General features: G+C 45.8%; 2 protein-coding genes across 5 annotated transcripts; both read right to left on the reverse strand.

Annotated features, from left to right (window-relative positions):
• Positions 1 to 240: 240 nt before the first annotated feature.
• On the reverse strand, positions 241 to 9,901 carry RPF2 (ribosome production factor 2 homolog). Its single transcript, XM_009896440.2, has 10 exons — positions 9,824 to 9,901; positions 9,208 to 9,340; positions 8,321 to 8,358; positions 7,522 to 7,561; positions 6,902 to 6,983; positions 6,732 to 6,808; positions 5,312 to 5,411; positions 2,546 to 2,648; positions 1,020 to 1,164; positions 241 to 735 (listed from the first exon to the last, which is right to left on the reverse strand). Exons 1-10 carry the CDS (start codon positions 9,844 to 9,846, stop codon positions 556 to 558), a joined length of 921 nt encoding a protein of 306 aa, XP_009894742.1. The 5' UTR covers positions 9,847 to 9,901; the 3' UTR covers positions 241 to 555.
• A 369-nt stretch (positions 9,902 to 10,270) lies between these two features.
• GTF3C6 (general transcription factor IIIC subunit 6) lies at positions 10,271 to 17,241 on the reverse strand. 4 transcript variants are annotated; one of them, XM_054174013.1, is made up of 7 exons: positions 17,113 to 17,241; positions 15,509 to 15,589; positions 13,947 to 14,010; positions 13,103 to 13,147; positions 12,854 to 12,967; positions 11,671 to 11,813; positions 10,271 to 10,978 (listed from the first exon to the last, which is right to left on the reverse strand). In XM_054174013.1, exons 1-7 carry the CDS (start codon positions 17,179 to 17,181, stop codon positions 10,928 to 10,930), a joined length of 567 nt encoding a protein of 188 aa, XP_054029988.1. In that variant the 5' UTR covers positions 17,182 to 17,241; the 3' UTR covers positions 10,271 to 10,927. The 4 variants fall into 4 exon arrangements, with proteins under 4 accessions (XP_054029988.1, XP_054029987.1, XP_054029986.1 ...); XM_054174012.1 differs by lacking the exon at positions 10,271 to 10,978 and adding an exon at positions 11,219 to 11,581; XM_054174011.1 differs by lacking the exon at positions 10,271 to 10,978 and having other exon boundaries at positions 11,219 to 11,813; positions 12,854 to 12,964.
• Between the last annotated feature and the right edge of the window lie 1,068 nt (positions 17,242 to 18,309).

The raw sequence follows: 18,309 nt of genomic DNA on the forward strand, positions 1-18,309 counted from the left end.
CACCTTAATCACTCCTGATTCTGCAAGTGAGAAGTAGGGCTTGGAGCAAGAGTTAAACACACAGCCTGGCATCAGAGACAGCTTGGGAGTTCACACTTCAGAAGATGGCTTGTAGAGCACTGCAGCTGTGCAAAACCTGAGAGACAGAAGCAATAAATGAACAAAGCTGTGCTGCCTGTGTTAGGCATCTACACTACCCTGGTCCTGTGCTGAGCAGAGGAACTGATTGATCAAGGGCTCCCAAAATAACAGCCACAAAACTGTTCATGGAACGAGGCAGCTGCATGACCAGCCTGTGTTTGCTGAGAGCAGGAGAATAAACACCCAGCTCTGGAAAACTAAGCAAGTTAGACCACAGCTTTTATTTTTAAAAAATCAAGTCTCCCCTTAAAGCTCAACACCCCTCCCTCTGCTCCTTGGAAAATGGCAAACCAGGGAGAAGATCCTCTCATCAAAGTAAACAGACAGAGCTGCTTTTAGCTTGTGTCCAATGGTTATATCCCAAGATAGACGCTCAGTTAGAAGGTACAAAGTTTTTGAAGCTGTCCCAGGCTATCAAGCTGATTTGGGCTTCTTGGGCCTGCTCCCACCATCTTCAGTCGACTTCTCTGCTGGCCTCTTTTTTAACCCTTTCATCTTCCGTGTCTGCAGCTTGCTCAGGTCCTGCTTCTGCATGTGGATTCGACCGTAAGTTGTTCCAAACACATCATGGGAGATATTCTTTTTCTTCTTAGGCTGTAAGGGAAGCACAACATCAGCTACTTGTGAGCAGAGAGTGCCAGGAGCTCTGGCAAGAGGCAAGTGCATGCATTGGAGCTGAGAGACTTAAAATTTGTTCTGTGTGTTCTATAAGCTTCCCAGAGGAGACCTTGGATGCCAGCTCATCACCACAGAAGTGCTGTGGCCCCAGAAATCTCAGTAGGACTATATAAAAGCAAACTTTGGTTATATATATATAATAATTTCTATTTTTAGCTTTTGCTCTTCTTCACAGATAGATGTGGGAGTAATACACATACCTTCAGGGCTTTTGGTTGTTTTAAAGACAGTTTATAAAGGTCATCTGAAGCCAAATGTGTCCTCCTCATAACCAGATCTAGTGAAGGTCCCATCTCTTCCAGTTCAATTCTTGGTATTTTACAGCCAGATTTCTTCAGAAGCACCCTAGAAGGGAAAAGCAACCAAAAATCAACATTGTCCCCTGTGATTAAGACTTTTTTTCCAGGCAGGCTCAATCTTGTCATTCACCAGACTGTTAAAAATATTGCTGCTGCTAATTCTGTTGTTGAGCAAGATCTCTGCCAGTGACAACATTCAATCTGTCCCACCACAATCTGAGCACACCCAAAATATAACCTGGCGAATGCAACTCATTTTTTTTTACTGTTAAAACTCAGTCCCAGCACCCTGAAAGCCACATCACTCCTCAGGTTCAAAACAGTGCCTGGGTACTAATAGACATGAAAAATATCTACTGCTGTTTACAGCAGAATAACCTGAGCACTAACCACCAAAGTTTGTTTGCTCTGAAGAGAGGGGTAAAAGGGATTTTGCCATAAGAAAAATCAAAACCATATGGAACACCAGCTGTAAATGCTCAAAGCAAGACTATGAGCTGTGAAGGTGACCATTAATGCAGCAATTAAAAATGTCTTGTCCTGACTTGTTTTGCCTTGTGCACTGCTGGCTGCAGCCTACCAGCTCTGACAAAACACCTGACTGAGCAGAAGCTTAGAAAACAGCCCCAGTCTGATCAGCCTACAGAATCTCACTTCAAGAGGGACACTGAGGTGCTGGATCCTGTTGAGAAGGGCAATGAGGCTTGAGAAGGGCCTGGAGCACATCTGAGTGTCTGAGGGAGCTGGGGTTGTTCAGTCTAGAGAAGAGGAGATTGAGGGAAGACCTCATCGCTCTCTACAACTACTTGAAGAGAGATTGGAGCGAGGAGGGTGGCAGCCTCTCCTTGGTGGCAGGAGACAGGACTTAAGGAAATGCTTTCAAGCTGTCCCAGGGGAGGTTCAGGCTGGATATCAGGAAACAATTCTTCACAGAGAGGGTTCTCCAACATTGGAATGGTCTGCCCAGGGCAGCGGTAGAGTCACTGTCTCTGGAGGTGTTCAAGCAGTGTGTGGACCTGGCTCTTAGGGACATGGTTTAGTGTTGACCCTTCAATGATGGGTCAAGGGTTGGACTGGATGAGCTTTGAGGTCTCTTCCAACCAGATGTATTCTGTGATACTGTGAATCCAAGAACACCCTGAATTCTCCAAGTCAACTCACACTACCTTATTAACCCAACCATAGGAGAGGGTGATTCTCCTTACTAGAAGGGGGAGCTCAGCAAGGAAGCAAGGAGCACGTTTAGGGCTTCCATGTTTTCCTTCTGCTGTCCAAGCCACTCTGTGTTATGCTGAACACCTCTACACACCACACGTTTCACATGCCACAAACTATTGCTCAGGCCAGTTCAGTCACACAGCTACAGGCTAAATTTGGGGAGAAACTGACAACTGCAGCCAAAAGCCATAGATAAAACACACACTCACTTATAGCTTCTCATGTAAATCTTCCCATCCACAGCTGTGAAGTGCAGAACACACTCTAAGCCAGCCAGGCGAATGCTGGGCACGCTGGGGCCTCTGAAGAAATCTGCAAGGAGATTTAAAGAGAACACAAGCCATGTCTCTTGGCTGAAAAATCAAACCAACAGATGATTATAATGAATCATTTTAATTGGTAACTGACCCACGTCACTTATGTGAACTCCTTGCCTATAGAATGGCTTAGGTTGGAAGAGACCTCAGAGCTCATCTGCTCCAATCTCCCTATCATGGGCAGGGATGCCTCTCAACTAGACTCAGCTGCCTCATCCAGCTTGGCCTTGAAAACTCCTAGGGAGGAGGCATCCACAACCTCCCTGGGCAGCCTATTCCAGGGTCTCAGCACCCTCGCACTGAAGAACTTCCTGAGATCCACGACAAAACCTACTCTCCCTCAGCTTCAAACCATTCCTTTGGTCCTACTGCTAGACACCCTTATGAAAAGTCCCTCTGCAGCCTTCCTGTAGGATTCCTGTAGGTGTTGGAAGGCATCTAACCAGGCAAGGCTATGCATGGGATGGCTCTAGAAAAGCCAAATCTGTATGGTTAATGTCAAGAAATAACTGCTGCTGAAAACTGCAGCCCTGCCACAACACAGGAGAGAAACTGTACAGATTACATACAAAACGAGCCACCTCTAGCAAGGTTCTTCTCTCAGGCTGTGAAAAGCACACCATGCAGTTAAAGAGCCTGCAACAAGCATGCCCAACATATGCAGAGGGTGGAGAAAGAATGTGACCTTGACTAAAGGAACAAGGTGTGCTAGTAAAACATGACAAGGCAATGCTGAAGCACAGAACTGCTAACAGATGCAAAACACATCAATCTTTTCCCTTCTGCCCCATTCTCAGACCCCTCAGCTTGTTGTCTTTTCCTTCACTACCGTTTTCAAGAGTATTAGCACTTGAATGACATCCAAAACAAAGCCTTTCTGGCAGGTATCAGCTGGAGTCTAGCCAGGAAATTTCCTTGGTCAATGAAATGCGCTCTCTCTCCCTCTCCTCCTTTTGGGGGATGAGCTTGTAGTTTAAGTTGGAAATAAAATAGTTTGTTCACTTCTGGCATGTATGCTCCCTTTGACTAGCTCTGTGGGTACACAAGTCTACATTTGCAGTGGTTTTATTGGCAACACCTCCCTTTCCCGTTTTCCTGTGGCATCATACAGCTTTTTACCCACAGGGGGATCTCGTCCAACAAATGCAGGTGGTCAGGAATTGCTGTTTCCTGGCAATGCTGAGCAGCTACAGAAACCTTACACTTCAGCACAGCCAGAGAGCTGAAGGATTTCAATCCACTCTTAATTTACAAGTCTTGCTTTGGTTGGACTACAGCTTTGCTTTCTCCTTTCTTTCCATTCCTAGTTCTTTCTCCCCCTTGTCCTCAACATCTTTTTCAGAACTTCTAATTTACTTTTTCCTGAAGAGAGCTTTCTATTTCCAGATTAAACTCCTGAATTCATTTGGAACATGAGTGTCTACACTTCTTGTATTACCTCCTATCCAAAAGCTGGTAACGCTGTAGCCTACATAGCTACGGTTAGCATTAGCAGAGGTCGAACTCCATGCCAGGTACTTCCCAGCCATCCCCTTTCTTGGCCAGAAGGAACCTACAAATCTTTTCAGACATTCAAGAGCAGTCTGTGTGAGGAAGTCTGCATGAAGAACAAGCTGATGGTCAATCTAAAATTGCAGAGCTCTTCTGGAAACCAACAAATCAGAATATGTCTAAGCAAGTGACACAGTGCTCAGCTGCTTCTAGGGTGAGATGAGTGTGCAGTAACTGAGCTAGCAAGCAGGCAGTGTTGGAAGAAATGAGAAATTTGATAAATATGAGCATAACAGCTGCTAGAATGCTATAAACTGCATTCCAAGGACTTACAGCATCACTGAATTCCTGCACTACCACATCCGCAGGCAACAAAACCCCAAGGAGAAGGAACAGGAGGAGGTCTTTGCTTCCCAGGTCTCTAAAGAAAAATGTCTTTTTTTTCTCCTAAATAATTTCTTCCACTTCACAGTCTCAGCAGGCTAGAGGGTTTGGTTACCATGAAGACAATAATTCCCCCTTGCTTTTCATTTTACAAAGAAACTGCTGTAAAATGATATTGCAAACACACATACACCCTTCCGACAGCACAAAAGCCACCGGGAGCGTGGCTGTCCCACAGCACCACTGGCATCACATTGCTTTGGCAACAAGACCCTGCTAGTGACCTCATGTTCCCTCTGGGATCCCATCAAGACTGCTACAGTAACAAAGTATTTGCTGTTGATGTCATAAAGGCATTTTTTGATCTATCTTAGTGGCAGCTTAAAAGCACTATCTTCTGCAGGAAGAGAAAGAATCAGTTCTTCTCCTTTGGAGTAGGCCTAGCCCACTCTCCCTCAGCTTCAAACCATTGCCTTGTCCTGTTTGCTAGGCACTCTTATGGAAAGTCCCTCTGCAGCCTTCCTGTAGGATCCCTTTAAGGTTACCCTGGAGTCTTCTCTTCCCCAGGCTGAGCAACCACAGCTCCCTCAGCCTACCTTTATGATGGGTAGATGAGTAGTTAACTAACTTTAATTCCATGTGACATGAACTTACAAACACCTGTTCTTGCTTTCTTCAGTGCTGAACAGAAGCAAACCTCTCTTGACAAACCAGCACTTCCCAACAGATCAGCACTACCACAGATTTATGCAGTTCTGCAGCTCAAATAAGCCAGATACTGACCAATCAGAAGGCTCTTCAGTCTTCTGTATTCTTCATTGACATCAAACGTGTCACCAGCAAATATCAGCATCGGTTTTGTCCCTTCAGGGCATTTACTGTTCTGCAGAATTAAAACACAACAAAAACCCAGATCATGTCAGGGAACGTGTTCTGGACTCAAGAGGTGGTTAAGCCATTCAACTGTGAATAGGAAGTTCTTGTGACCTCTGAGAAATGTTCAGAGTTACAGAGTGGTTTTGTTTGGCTTGGAAGGGACTGGAGTGTGAAGATACACACTCCAGTCTCACATCAAAGGAATCTTCTCCCTTTGCAAACCATCATTTCTTCACCATCCCTCTAGGCTGCCCTGCCAGTTTATACTTCAATGAGAGTAAGCACCATAACAATCCCTTGGTTTTTGCAGTGTTATGAACAGCTTGATGCAGAAGTACACACATGAGAAATGCATTTTAGTCTTTCCAAAACCAGCCTGACATGGCCATAAAGGGTGAGTTTTCTCCACATTTAAATAATTAAGTTCCCTGAAAACTGGTATTATGAGCTACTGACAGCACTGGTTAGGCCACACCTTGAGTCCTGTGTCCAGTTCTGGGCTCCTCAGTTTAGGAAAGATGTTGAGATGCTGGAAGGTGTCCAGAGAAGGGCAACAAAGCTGGGGAGGGGTTTGGAGCACAGCCCTGTGAGGAGAGGCTGAGGGAGCTGAGGTTGCCTAGCCTGGAGAAGAGGTGGCTCAGGAGAGACCTTATTGCTGTCTACAACTACCTGAAGGGAGGTTGTAGCCAGGTGGGGGGTTGGTCTCTTCTCCCAAGCAACCAGCACCAGAACAAGAGGACACAGTCTCAAGCTGCACCAGGGGAGGTTTAGGCTGAATGTTAGGAAGAAGTTCCTCATAGAAAGAGAGACTGGCCATTGGAATGTGCTGCCCAGGGAGGTGGTGGAGTCACCATCACTGGAGGTGTTTAGGAAGAGACTGGATGGGGTGCTTGGTGCCATGGTTTAATTGATTAGATGGTGTTGGATGATAGGTTGGACTTGATCACAAAGGTCATTTCCAACCTGGTTAATTCTATTCTATTCTAAAGCAAGTTTCAGAATCATCTCTTTAGTTATCATTTGAGAAGAAGGGATTCAGTTTCCAAAGCCTGTGCCAGTTCATTTAGGAACCTACCACAAGGAGGACCTGAAGAAAATAATTTTGTAAATATAACTCTTTAGTTAAAAAAGAAATATGAGGAATGAATCAAGCCTGATGAAAGAATTTGTAAAGGAAGTTGCAAGTTTGCTCAGAAGAACCAGAACAGACTGAAAAGCAGAGCAGGAACCAACTCCTGTCCCTGCTTCAATGCACAGAAACAAACACAATGCACCAAAGAAAGCTACCAGCAGATGTCAGTGAGAGACTGAGTGAGCCACTCCATACCTTGACATCCTTGAGGGACACGAACTTCTCGATGCCCAGCTCAATCATGTCCAGGACATGATAGTCAAACATGCGACCTGTGACAGTCAAAAACCAGAAAATCCAGCTCTTTCAGCATGTGATGAAAACGAGAGCTTGCACCCAAACAAAACCCCACCGAGGCACAGTACCTATCACCAGGTTGTTAGGTCGCTTCTTGTTATGAGAGCCAAACAGAAACAAGGAGCAATCTGATTTCTTGGAAAAAAATTCCTACAGTTGAGGAAAAGAACAAAACTCATGAGTTCCAGTTTGCAGTGCTTCAAGTATTTGATGAAGTACAAGTCACAGGCATGCCAGCTTAGGAGATACATTCAGGAGAAGAGTTTTGAGCATGTCCAGGTCCACAGAAGCTAAACCTGACAGCTGGATTCAAACAACAATTACTTGCTGGTTTTATTTCCCACTGCAGTCTTAAAGATCAAGACAGGCAACATCAAGCCTCGGAACATCTGCAAATGTCTGTCACACTTGGGCACAAGAGTCCTGCTACAGAGCAATTTCATGTCCATTTAAGACTCAGAGGCTACTTCAAGCCAAGCCAGTGGTGACTACCACAGAGAAGATCTTTTCTCCACGTGGAATAGATAGAGAACCTATTATGATATTATGCCCAGAGCCAACACTGACAGAAATTCTGAGGATGTCCATCTCCAAACCCTTTTTGTACACTGCAAATTACTCTCCAATAAAGTTCTTAGCAATTTTAAGGCTGTAAAATTTCAGAAGAGAAGATGTGGTTTATACTTACCAATGATGTTTGATCCTCAAAAGGCCTGGTAATATTTTTCCTGAGGAAAGAGAAGAAAGAAAGATTACTTAAAACAAGAAAGTCAAAGAGAGGCCCAGATAAGCCTCAGATAAGATTTGGTAGTGTTAAGGGTTGGACTTGATCTTAAAAAAGTCTCTTTCAACCAAAATGATTATATGCACTTTTATTTAGTCCTCTGATACCACTGAAGTTCTGCATTCCACTGGAAACTTCATCAGCAGAGGTCTTGTTTGAGATCAAACTATAAGCCATATTAATACTGTCAGGAGTTCCTTAGTGCCCCTGTTGCTTCTTGTCTCCTGGGGCCAGAATTCCAGACAGCCACTACTGACACCTCCTAAACACCCGCCTTTCCCTGTTCATCCCAACATCAAATGTAGCTCTGGCCATTAATGTCTCTGCACTACAGACAGAGACTGGGTTCCCACTGTGAGCAAGATGTATCTAGCATCATACTCTGTAACTCCAATTTGTAACAATTCAGATACAAGAACTCCAGCCTGCCCACCTGGCAGAGAACCTCACTAGCTGTTTGCTCGGATCAGAGAAGCAAACTCTTCCAAGTTTGCTGAAACCTGCTCCTGAACATTGGGCACAGAACCAGGCCCAGCACCAACACTGATCATGTGTAGCTTGCTTCCAGTCTGCTGAAATTCATCATGAACCACAGCCACCTTCTGCAACCCTTTCCACTGTCCAGCATCTCCACTCATGCTTTGACTTTTCCAGAAGTTGTTCCTGCCAGAAGACTTAAGGATGTCAAAGTGAGACCACTTACTTTTTATACAGTATAGCAAAAGGCTTCTTCACAGCATACTGCAAAAGACAAAGTTAAACACATGTTATCTCTAACACCTCAAAGCACACAGCACTGCTTTTGCCAACACCCTGCACCATGAAACAGAGTAACTGCAACTCAGCCTAGAGGAAGGCAGCTCAAAAGGCCTGCTCACAGTAATACCCTTTGAGTTGGCAGCAATCTTGGTTCCCAACTACTTGCAGAAGGATTTCCTTCTAGAAACTAATAAATAATAAAATAACTGACAAACAGCTGAATGTTTGCTGATGATACCAAAGTGGGAAGAGTGACTGACACACCCTCAGACTGTGCTGCCAGTCAGTGAGACCAGGACAGGCTGCAGAGTTGGGCAGAGGGAAACCTAATGAAATTCAACAGGGCCAAGTGTAGGGTCCTGTACCTGGGGAGGAATAACTCTATGTACCAGTACAGATGAGGGGTTGACCTGCTGGAAAGCAGCTCTGTGGAGGACCGGGGAGCCCTTCATGAATACATTATCCTCCATGGATACCAAATTAACTGCCAGCCACTAATGTGCCCTTGTGGCCAAGGCAGCCAATGGCATCTTGGGGAGCACTAAGAGTGTGGGCAGCAAGTTGAGGGAGATTATTTTCCATAGACAAAATAATAATGAAGAGAATAAGCTAAAGACTTCTGGCAAGGAGGAAATAGGAAGAAAATAATTTCCATCAAGGGGTAGGTAATGACACCTTTAGAAACCAGCCAAGCTGAAATTTGGGGTACAGAGAGTATGTTTTTGCAACAGACAACATGCAAAATGTGAGAAAAAGAGAATGGGAGATACCCTTAGTGTAGCACAAAAGGTTGCACCATTAAAGGCTGTACACATACATCCAAGAACTTACAATATCTTTTAGCACTTCAGTTACTGTAGAGTTTGCATTTCCTCCTTTTATCAGCATAGCATTTTTGGTATTTTCTTTAAGTTTGGGTTCTCTCTTCTCAAGAAACCTTTTTGCTCTCTTAGTTTTAGGCTTTCTGCAACAAGGAATTAGCAGTTTTAAAAAAATTAGCATTGTTAACAGCACCTAGGACTGCAGAAAACGGTAAAAAAAAATAAATAAAAAGGAAACAAGCTGTGTTCAAGTAACACAGCTCAGATCCTGAAACTAATCCCAACCCGCAGAATTACAATGAATGCTAAACACCATCTCCGGTGAATGTGATTAATTGCCTCTCTTTCTCAGGCTTTACAGTCAGCTTCTTGCTACCAATAGAACAGCAGCAGCGCTCGGTTCTCCCCCTTCCCGGACGTTCTCCGTGGGCCTCTCCTCTCTGCAGGTCTCTCCAGACCAGAGCGGTGTCGCCCGGCTCCCCGCAGGGCACTTCCCAGAGCCCAGGGCCCGCGCAGCACATCCCACCCAGCACACCCCACCCGCTGCCAGCCCCCCACTTCCGGGCTTGCAACTCTCGCAGGCGGGGAACGAACGACTGGCCTCCCCGCTACCCTGCCACACTCACACCACCCGGTCCAGCGCCTCCATCGCTACCCGGCCGCTTCACGTGCGCACCGCCCCCCGGCAGCTACATCCGGTCCGTGTCACATCCGGTCCGGCACATGCACCGCGCCGGGCGGCCCGGAACCGGGCGCAGCACGGAGTGTGCGCCGGGAGGGCATCTGCTGTGGTTCCTCCGCTGCCGAGGGTGCTTGTTTCGGTCTCCCAGCCCGGCGCTGCCCGCTCCTCTGCCGTCTAAACCTCATTCTTCCCGTTCTGGCCGTGCTCCTGCGCCGTGAGAGCTGCCTGCGGCTCTCCCCTGCTCGAACGAGGGTCGCCGCTAAGCCGCGGGCGCGAATGGATGAACACCCAAGTGAGGACGGGGGGTACACAGCTGTACGTGACTGCAGCGGTTGCTTATCGATCTGTCTGACCTTTCGCTTACCCTCCTTTGAGCTCTGCGTTGGGAAACACAGTAAAGTTTAACCCCAAACTTCCCTTACGGTTTGCTTATTTGGCAAGACCGATGTAGCTATTCCGGAGTGGGGAACGGACCCTATACACAATGGAAACCAAATTCCCGGGACACTTCCGCCTAAAATCCCTGAGGTGGCAGCACTCTGGCTCTCTGCACCAAGGAAATCAAATTCGAAAGCCGCTTTTAAGTTAAATCTAGGGGGAAGACTCCGTGGTCTCCCTGAAACCCAAAGCACAGACCCAACACAGGCTGAAATCACCGAGAATATATCTCCTCTTCCTCACCACCTCCTTCCCCCAGCATTCAAGCTGCCTCTACCCAGAAAAAAAGTGAACAGTGGAATTGACAGTTTGAAGTTGTTGGGAGTTTGATGCCTTATCTTTACTGATCCTGTGCTGTGAACAACGCTGGTGGTGAACATCTCTAATCACGACTCATCAAAGTATTAACATAATTATGCTGGAACTAAGTAGGTGTTCCCAGCATTGTTGCAATTAAACCCATTTTGAGGGAGGCAGAGAAAGGTCAGAAGAAAGGTGTAAAAAATGCTCTGCTTTAAAAACACACTCATGAATGCAACTCCCACTCAACTTTTATATGAAACACTCTGTGATGAGATAAATGATGTAACAGTATCAACCTACATACTAGCTAGGGGCCACATGGATCAGTTTGGGAACCACTGAAGCTTGGGGGCAGGATCTTAAATATAAGAACCCAGGAAAATGCCAGGGGAGAAGATCAGAGCCAAGGAGTTACCAAGGAAGGGAAAAGAAGGAAGGAAAGAAGAGGCAAAAAGGCAAGTTATACAGTTACTTGAATTTTTTTTCCTTCCATAACTTCTTCCAGTGCAAGAACAGGCATAGTGTACAGCTGAATGTGACACAGGAGAAGCTGTGCTTTAAAAATTCAGGACTTTATTTTATACATTTTCCCCCCCACTTCTGTTTACAAAATGTTCCAGAATGTACATCAGCATTTTTAATAAGGTAGGGTGTTTTTTTTAATTATGTAACCATCTCCTCTCCTTGAGTTTTGAGGTAGAGACACAAACATTTCCAATCAGCACTTTTAGGAAACACTTAAGCCCTCCCTACTATAAGCCAAACATAAAAGCAATGCACAAGAACATAATGTCCATTATTTTAACTATTAACTCCTCAGATCAATTGGAAATCATGTCCTATAAAATCTGGCCCATTAACTCCATGAAAAGCATCCTCAGAAGGTCAGAGCTGATATCATGGAGGGGCACTGTCTAAGGCGACACTTGCAGAAGGAGAATCCTCTGCCCCAGAAGCAGGGCTGTCAGGCAGAGGAACAGAGGCATCAATTTCCAAGCTATGCTGCTTCTCCAGGTCACAATTCATGTCAGAATTTCCTCCACCACTCACCTCTCCTTCTGACTCTTCAGCCATTTTGTCTTGGGCCTGAGCTGACTCCTCAGAATCTTCCTTTTCACGCAAAAAGCTGCAAATCGTATTGAGCCGGCTGTGGGAAAAATTTCTGTCCTTGATCTGTAACCACTCCACTCCACCTGATGCAAAGAAGGAAAACACATCTCAGTGACAACAGGAGTTAACAGCAGCTTTTTCTCAGTTTAAGTTCAGTGCTATCAAAACATGTAAACAAATCACTCAGGACAGAAAGATGTCTTCCAACTAGCAGAAGTCAAGAGCAAGTGAAGATGGCAGAGCCTTTATGGACACAGCAATCCACATGAAAACTCCTGGCAGGATAGTAATGAACTGCTGTCACTGCTGATAACCAAAAGAAAGGATTGCATATCTAGATGTCATCCTCCTCTTCCTTTCCACATACCCAATTACTACTGTCCATAGTCAGAAATACCAACACAGGACTAAACCACCTTCGGTCCGGTCTAATGTAGCAGTTCCTGTTGTATTTTGGTGTCAAGACACCATCCTTAGACTCTTAAAATATCTTAAATATAATTCAAAATGCTGAGAAAGTATTTTACAAATGCAATAAAGAGAATGTTTTTTCACCCAAAGCTGGCAATATGATAGGGAATGGCATCAGAGACAGTAGAAGAATTTTGTAAGTGGAATTAATTTACAGTTAACCCTGAAGTCAATAAAAACAATTCTGCTGTAGTGAATACAACATGAAACTACTGACTGAGGAGAACATAGATTTCCAACCACTACACAGACTCAAGAGTCATCAGGAAAATTAATTGAAGTTAAAAAATACACATATATTATATTTAAAAAAAAAAAAAAATCAATGAAGAACTACTACAAAGAACCTCTGATTTCAAATCTAGTGCCAAGACCTTTGGATGACAAAAACATATCAGGGAACATCATCACCTTTGCTCTGCTGGCTGCTCTTCAGGAGTCTCCTATTAGCCACTTCTGAAGAGGGAGATTCCCTTTTGAGAGGGAATCTCTGCCTTTGTTTTTTGTGTGGTTTGGTTTGTATTTATATACACATTTATTGCCTAAAGTTCCACTAACTTCCTGCATGCTCTTGAATCAAACACTTGATCAAGGCTGACACTCCTGAACATCATCCCTCCAGGTCCCCATACATAAGAGCAGAGGCACTGACCAACATTCTCTTCTCCTTCCTTTTTTTCTGTCAGAAGTGTCCGTGTCATGCTCAGCTTCTTCATTGTGTGGCACTTGTATTTCAGGTGTACTTTTTGGTTGCCTTCTGCATCTACTATGAAAAGAGGCAAAAAGAAACAACACCCAAACCCCAATCATTATAGTGATTGCCACTATCAGCTGAAAACAACAGAAGTATTTTTTACCTCCCCAGGCTACCACAAGGAATAGGACATCAAATCACAATTACCATGCTCTGTGTTCTCTTCAAAAAACACACAGGTTCCCAAGGTATCTATGGAAAACAAAGTGACAAAGTCTTAGGAGACTAATTTCTATCAGCTGTAGACACTGCACCCACTCACAGTCTCAAGCTGCACCAGGGGAAGTTTAGGCTGGATGTTAGGAAGAAGTTCTTCACAGAAAGAGAGACTGGCCATTGGGATGTGCTGCCCAGGGAGGGGGTGCAGTCACCATCACTGGAGGTGTTTAGGAAGAGACTGGATGGGGCACTTGATGCCATGGATTAATTGATGGTGTTGGGTGATAGGTTGGACTCGATCTCAAAGGTCTCTTCCAACCTGGTTAATTCTATTCTATTCACTGTCACAGCCCTGAGACTGCTCTGACTTCCAGTCCCTTGCAAAAGGGTAACCACTCATGAGCCAACAGGAGCACCACAGCCACTGAATGTCACTACATGGGAGGATTCCAGGTAATTTTCTTCCAGACCAATGTTGTCACCATAAGGCAAATGGGAGAAGTATGGATTGCATGTGTCAGTCCTGCTTATACAGCAGATAACAAGCACTTACTTTAAGGTATTTTGTGTCTCACATTTTTCCCTGCAGAGATACTAACTGGTGCACCCTGAAGCCAGCTTCCAGGTGTAATTCCCAGTAAGGAATATGGATGCATGGCTGATTTAGCAGTGAACTCAGACTGTTGCTCTATACAGTGTTACACAAACAGCACTTGGAACTTCAGCACCTCTCAGGATCATGTTCTCCATCCACAGTACAATTAACTGACATTAAGGAAGTTCTTTGGATAGCATGAAAAAGGAGAGATTGTATCCATATTACTTTTCCTACCTTCATATTCTCCTGCAAATACATATCTGTCCACTTGTAAAATGGGCCTCTCTGTCTCTATTCCCTATGAAAAGAGGGACAAAATGGCACAGGTGTCAGGTCCCTGTTAGCCCAGGCAAATTTCTTGATGTAAGATTAAAGAAGACAGAAAAACAGAAAAAAACAGAAATATCTGAGATCAGCAAGATTTAAGCTGTGGGATTCTCCTGCTGCTGCATAAGTTGACAACACCAACAGCATTAAGTTAATACACAGAACATTTCTTGGTTGAGGGTTTGTTTACAACAGGAAATGAATTAAAAAATGAACACATCAATACTAGGTAACAGCATTAAGGAGTTCAGTATTAAAACCTTTTATTTCTTTGACTAATTTGCATTCCTTTCTGGACTATGCAAAAATGCAGACTGTCTTCCCCTTATGTGACCAGCATCACAGAAAACTTGCTAAACAGACTAAAGCAAAGCAGAATCTTTTACAGGAGTTTTAACAGCAGTTGTCCCTTATGAAAAATCTCAAGGAATGTTTAGTCTGTGGAGTGAGTGCAGGTAGTTTTGGATAGGAGTAGGATACAGTAGAGATTCTTAGAAGTTTTTCTAATAACATTAGAAGACAATCTCAAAGCACAACATTTAAAAGAATCCCATCCACATAACTGAAGAATGCATAGCCATTCATCCACCTGCAATGAACCATCTAGGTAATACAGTTCAAGTGATTTAGGTCAGATCCAGAAAGCAAATCTGCTTATAAAAGCACATCCATCCAGTGATGGATGATTTATGAACTGTCATTATATTTCTATCTTTGAGATTTTCAAAACTGACTTTACCACTTCACATATATTCTGATCAGTGGCACACTCTGAGACAGTCTCTTCCATCTTTTCGGTCTATAATAAGGATCTACTTTCAGGAAGTATTTGCAAATCAATAGTACTTGTACTATATATATATATATACAGTTTTCAGAGCCCATGTAGGTTTTGAAGGGCAAATACTATTTGTCCCATTCTAAGAATGTGATTAAACAGCTCAAAAAGGAAGAAGACAGCTAAGCCAGATTCTTACAATGAAAAATCCAACATCCAGAACTGTTTACCAAATGCCCAGTCCCAGTTATCCTTTACAACACCTGAACTTGCCAGGCAGTATCTGTAAAAATAAACAAAACCCCATTGTAAATGTAGTCTAGTTCAGAAAGATTTTGGGTTTACCAATCACCTGAAGTTGCTTGAAGAAGTGTGGGGTTTTTTTTCCATGGGTAAATGGGTAAAATACATAGTTTAAAGAACTTTGAGCTTGAAATCAAAGGGGATAATTGGTCTTGGTTTATCAATCCTTCAGAAAATCCCTCCTTCCATTTACATAATACTATATTCAAAGACCATATGCCATTTCTGAAACAGAGAAAGCCTGTGACATCCAGCCAAATATGACCAAGACAGTGAACATAACTATTTGCTCAAATTGTTATTGCCTTTAAGGAATTCAGAAACAGCCTCATCCCCTTGTTCCATGCATACAAACTTACCCCTTTCCTATTGTGCTGTAATCACTCACCAAAATCTTGCATTTGTTTTCACATTTTTCTAAGAAGTCTGAATCAATAATTCCTGAGAGTTCCACCATGACCAGTTGCTCCTACAAGGCAAGTGTATAATGTGCACAATGTAATTGATATAGCTGAACTGAGGGAAAAAAAATATAATAGCAATTCCATACAATTTGAAGTGAAGAAAATACAAAACCAAAGCAGAACAGCCACCTTGGAAAATCTTTTGTTCAAGGACAATAAGAGTTTTCATGAATCCTCAACTACTAGGCATCCATGAATACAGGTAACAATAAAAGGATAATAGTTTGCATTTTCAGATGGCAGGCAGCAACTGAAACCAAGAGTGCTTTCTGACACCATTTGCCAGAAAACCTAAAGCAGAATAGCCAAACCAATACAGCTTTCAGGAGTCATTTGCAGCCCACAAATCCAGTCATATCCTTGGCTGCATCGAGCAGATTGAGCAAGGTGATTCTCCCCCTCTACTCCACTCTCTTGAGATCCTACATGGAGTATATTATGTTCAGCTATAGTACCCTCAGCATAAGACATAGAATTGCTTGAGCAAGTCCAGAGGAGTGCCTTGAAGATGAGCAGGAGCACCTCCTCTACAAGGCCAGGATGAAAATGCTGGAGTTGTTGAGCCTGCAGAAGTCTCTAGGGAAAACCTTTTTGCACCCTTCCAGCACCTGAAAGAGGCCTATAGGACAGCTGGAGAGGGACTTTTTACAGACATGAGGTGATAGGACATGGGGTAATGGTTTTAAACTGAAAAGAGGGTAGATTTAGAGTAGGTGTTAAGGAAGAAGCTCTTCACTGTGAGGGTGGTGAGACACTGGAACGGGGTGCCCAGAGACATGGATGTGCCATCCCTGGAAGTGTTCAAGGCCAGCTTGGACAGTGCTTTAAGGAACCCGATGTAGGTGTCCTTGCCTCTAACAGCAGGGTTGGAACTGCAAGATCTTTAAGGTCCCTTCCCACCCAGCCCACTCTCTCATTCTATAACTCAGCGGCTGTGAGGGCAGAGAAATCCCACAGGCCCAGGGAGAAGTGCTTGCTCTCTGCCCGACCCCACCGCCAGCCCACGGGCAATCGAAGAATCACAATGGTTGGAAAAAGTCCTTAAGATCCTCAAGTCCGACCGTCATCTACCCTACCAGGGCCAAGTTTCAACCGAAACAGTTCAAAGATTCTGCGGTGCCAGGCCGGCCGCCGCTCCCGGCTCTCCCCACGCGTCCGGCCGGCCCCCATCGTCCTCCCGGCAGCGGCGGCACGGCACCGGCCTACGGGGGTCGGCGGAGTTCGGAAGAGATCTTGCAGAGATACGGGGAGAGGAGGAACGCCATCCCTCCCTTCACCGGGGTCCCGGCGCAGGCTCTTGGCCTCGGCGGCCCACAGGAAGGCAGAGACAAGGCCCTCAGCTGCCCCCGGCTGGCAGCCTCTTCCGGCCCGCTCCGCACTGGCGGGAGAAGAGGGGGGCCGGGCCGGGTTTACAGGCGAGACACACCCCGAGGGGGACCGGCTCGGCCAGGCCGCGTCCCTTCCCCTCACGCTGCTGACAAAAAGGGGAACTCCACGGTAGCACGGCCCAGTGCCAGCATCCACCAACCTCCACGTCGTCTTCTTCTGTTCCATCTTCCTTCTCGCCCCCCTCGGTGGGCCGCGCTGCCGCCGCCATGTCGCCCCACTTCCCGCCCCCTCGCCTCAGCACAGACTACCTGCGCCCGCCGCCGCCATCTTAGAAGGCGACCGCGGGCTCCCCGCGGCGTCAGGAAACGGCGCCAACGGCCGCTGCCAGCAGAGAGCGCGTGTGAGGCGCGGACCTCCGGCACCGTTAAGCGGTGGGACTTGGGCAGTGCCCAGGCAGCCCCGGGTGGGTGCCGGAGTCTTGGGAAGAAAGGCGAAGCTCGGGTAGAGAGCAGCACAAGGTCGCAGTGCGTGTCGAGGGTAAGCCCTGGCAGGGTTGTGGGAGCCGGAGGGAACGGCACTGGGGGAAGAGAGGAGAAGCAGTTCAGAGAGAGGAAGGCTCCCCGGCGCGCGTAGCGGCTCCGTTGGGAATCGGCTTCAAAGGCTTCGAGCGGGTTTCGTGTTCCTGCCCGCACGTTGTGAGCTGTGCCCTACCCCGCTGCCCTCCTGCCCGAGCCGCCAGGGCCCGAGTTTCCCACACCTCCTGCGGGAGGTTTCCCCAGCGCTTAGCCAGGGGGAGGTGAGAGTTGCTCCTCCCTCCTTTGCCAGGTTCAACGAGGCGCATCATCCCTCCCAGACACCAGCGCTTAGCCAGGGGGAGGTCAGAGTTGCTCCTCCCTCCTTTGCCGGGTTCAACGAGGCGCATCATCCTTCCCCGACAGAATCCTGGCTTCCCAGTTCATCCCAGTGTCCTGTCTCTGCACCTCTGCCACCCAGCTCCCTCCTCGTGTGCTAGCCTGATGTGCACCACCGCGGATTAAGTCTTGCCGGAGCCGCCTGGGGTGAAAGGAAGGGAAACGTTTTGCTTTGTGCAAGGCTAAGTTGTATTTGCTATTTTCATGTCCTTTGCCCGGTGCGTTCTGGTTGTCTTGTCAGATTCGAACACACTCCTGCCTGATTTCCGTTTGACAAGGATTTCGGAGATAACATGCTAATTTATCTCTTTTTAAGTGCAGGACCTTGCACTCCATGAGGCTTCTCAGTTTGAAACCTGTGTTTGTAATACCATTCTCCCTCGTTTCCCTTCCGATATGCTTCAGACTTTGTACCACAAAATTCTTCCTGCTCGTCGTGTCCAAGTCATTAATTAAAATGTTAAATTAAAACTGATCCCAAGGGA

The sequence above is a fragment of the Dryobates pubescens genome, chromosome 28, assembly GCF_014839835.1.
Source record: "Dryobates pubescens isolate bDryPub1 chromosome 28, bDryPub1.pri, whole genome shotgun sequence".
Lineage (NCBI taxonomy): Eukaryota > Metazoa > Chordata > Aves > Piciformes > Picidae > Dryobates > Dryobates pubescens.

Bases quoted from the DNA above. Each gene is read 5' to 3' on its own strand.
- RPF2 (XM_009896440.2), bottom strand. From the start codon at position 9,846: ATGGAGGCGCTGGACCGGGTGGT. The intron at 8,359-9,207 runs GTAAGTTCTTGG...TGTCTTTTGCAG, and splicing joins CTGAAGTGCTAAAAGATATT to TATGCTGTGAAGAAGCCTTT. The intron at 7,562-8,320 runs GTAAGTGGTCTC...CTCTTTCCTCAG, and splicing joins TTTGCTATACTGTATAAAAA to GAAAAATATTACCAGGCCTT.
- GTF3C6 (XM_054174010.1), bottom strand. From the start codon at position 17,181: ATGGCGGCGGCAGCGCGGCCCACCGAGGGGGGCGAGAAGGAAGATGGA. The intron at 14,011-15,508 runs GTGAGTGATTAC...CTCTTTTCATAG, and splicing joins AAAACAAATGCAAGATTTTG to GGAATAGAGACAGAGAGGCC. The intron at 13,148-13,946 runs GTAGGAAAAGTA...TGTTTTCCATAG, and splicing joins ATTTGCAGGAGAATATGAAG to ATACCTTGGGAACCTGTGTG.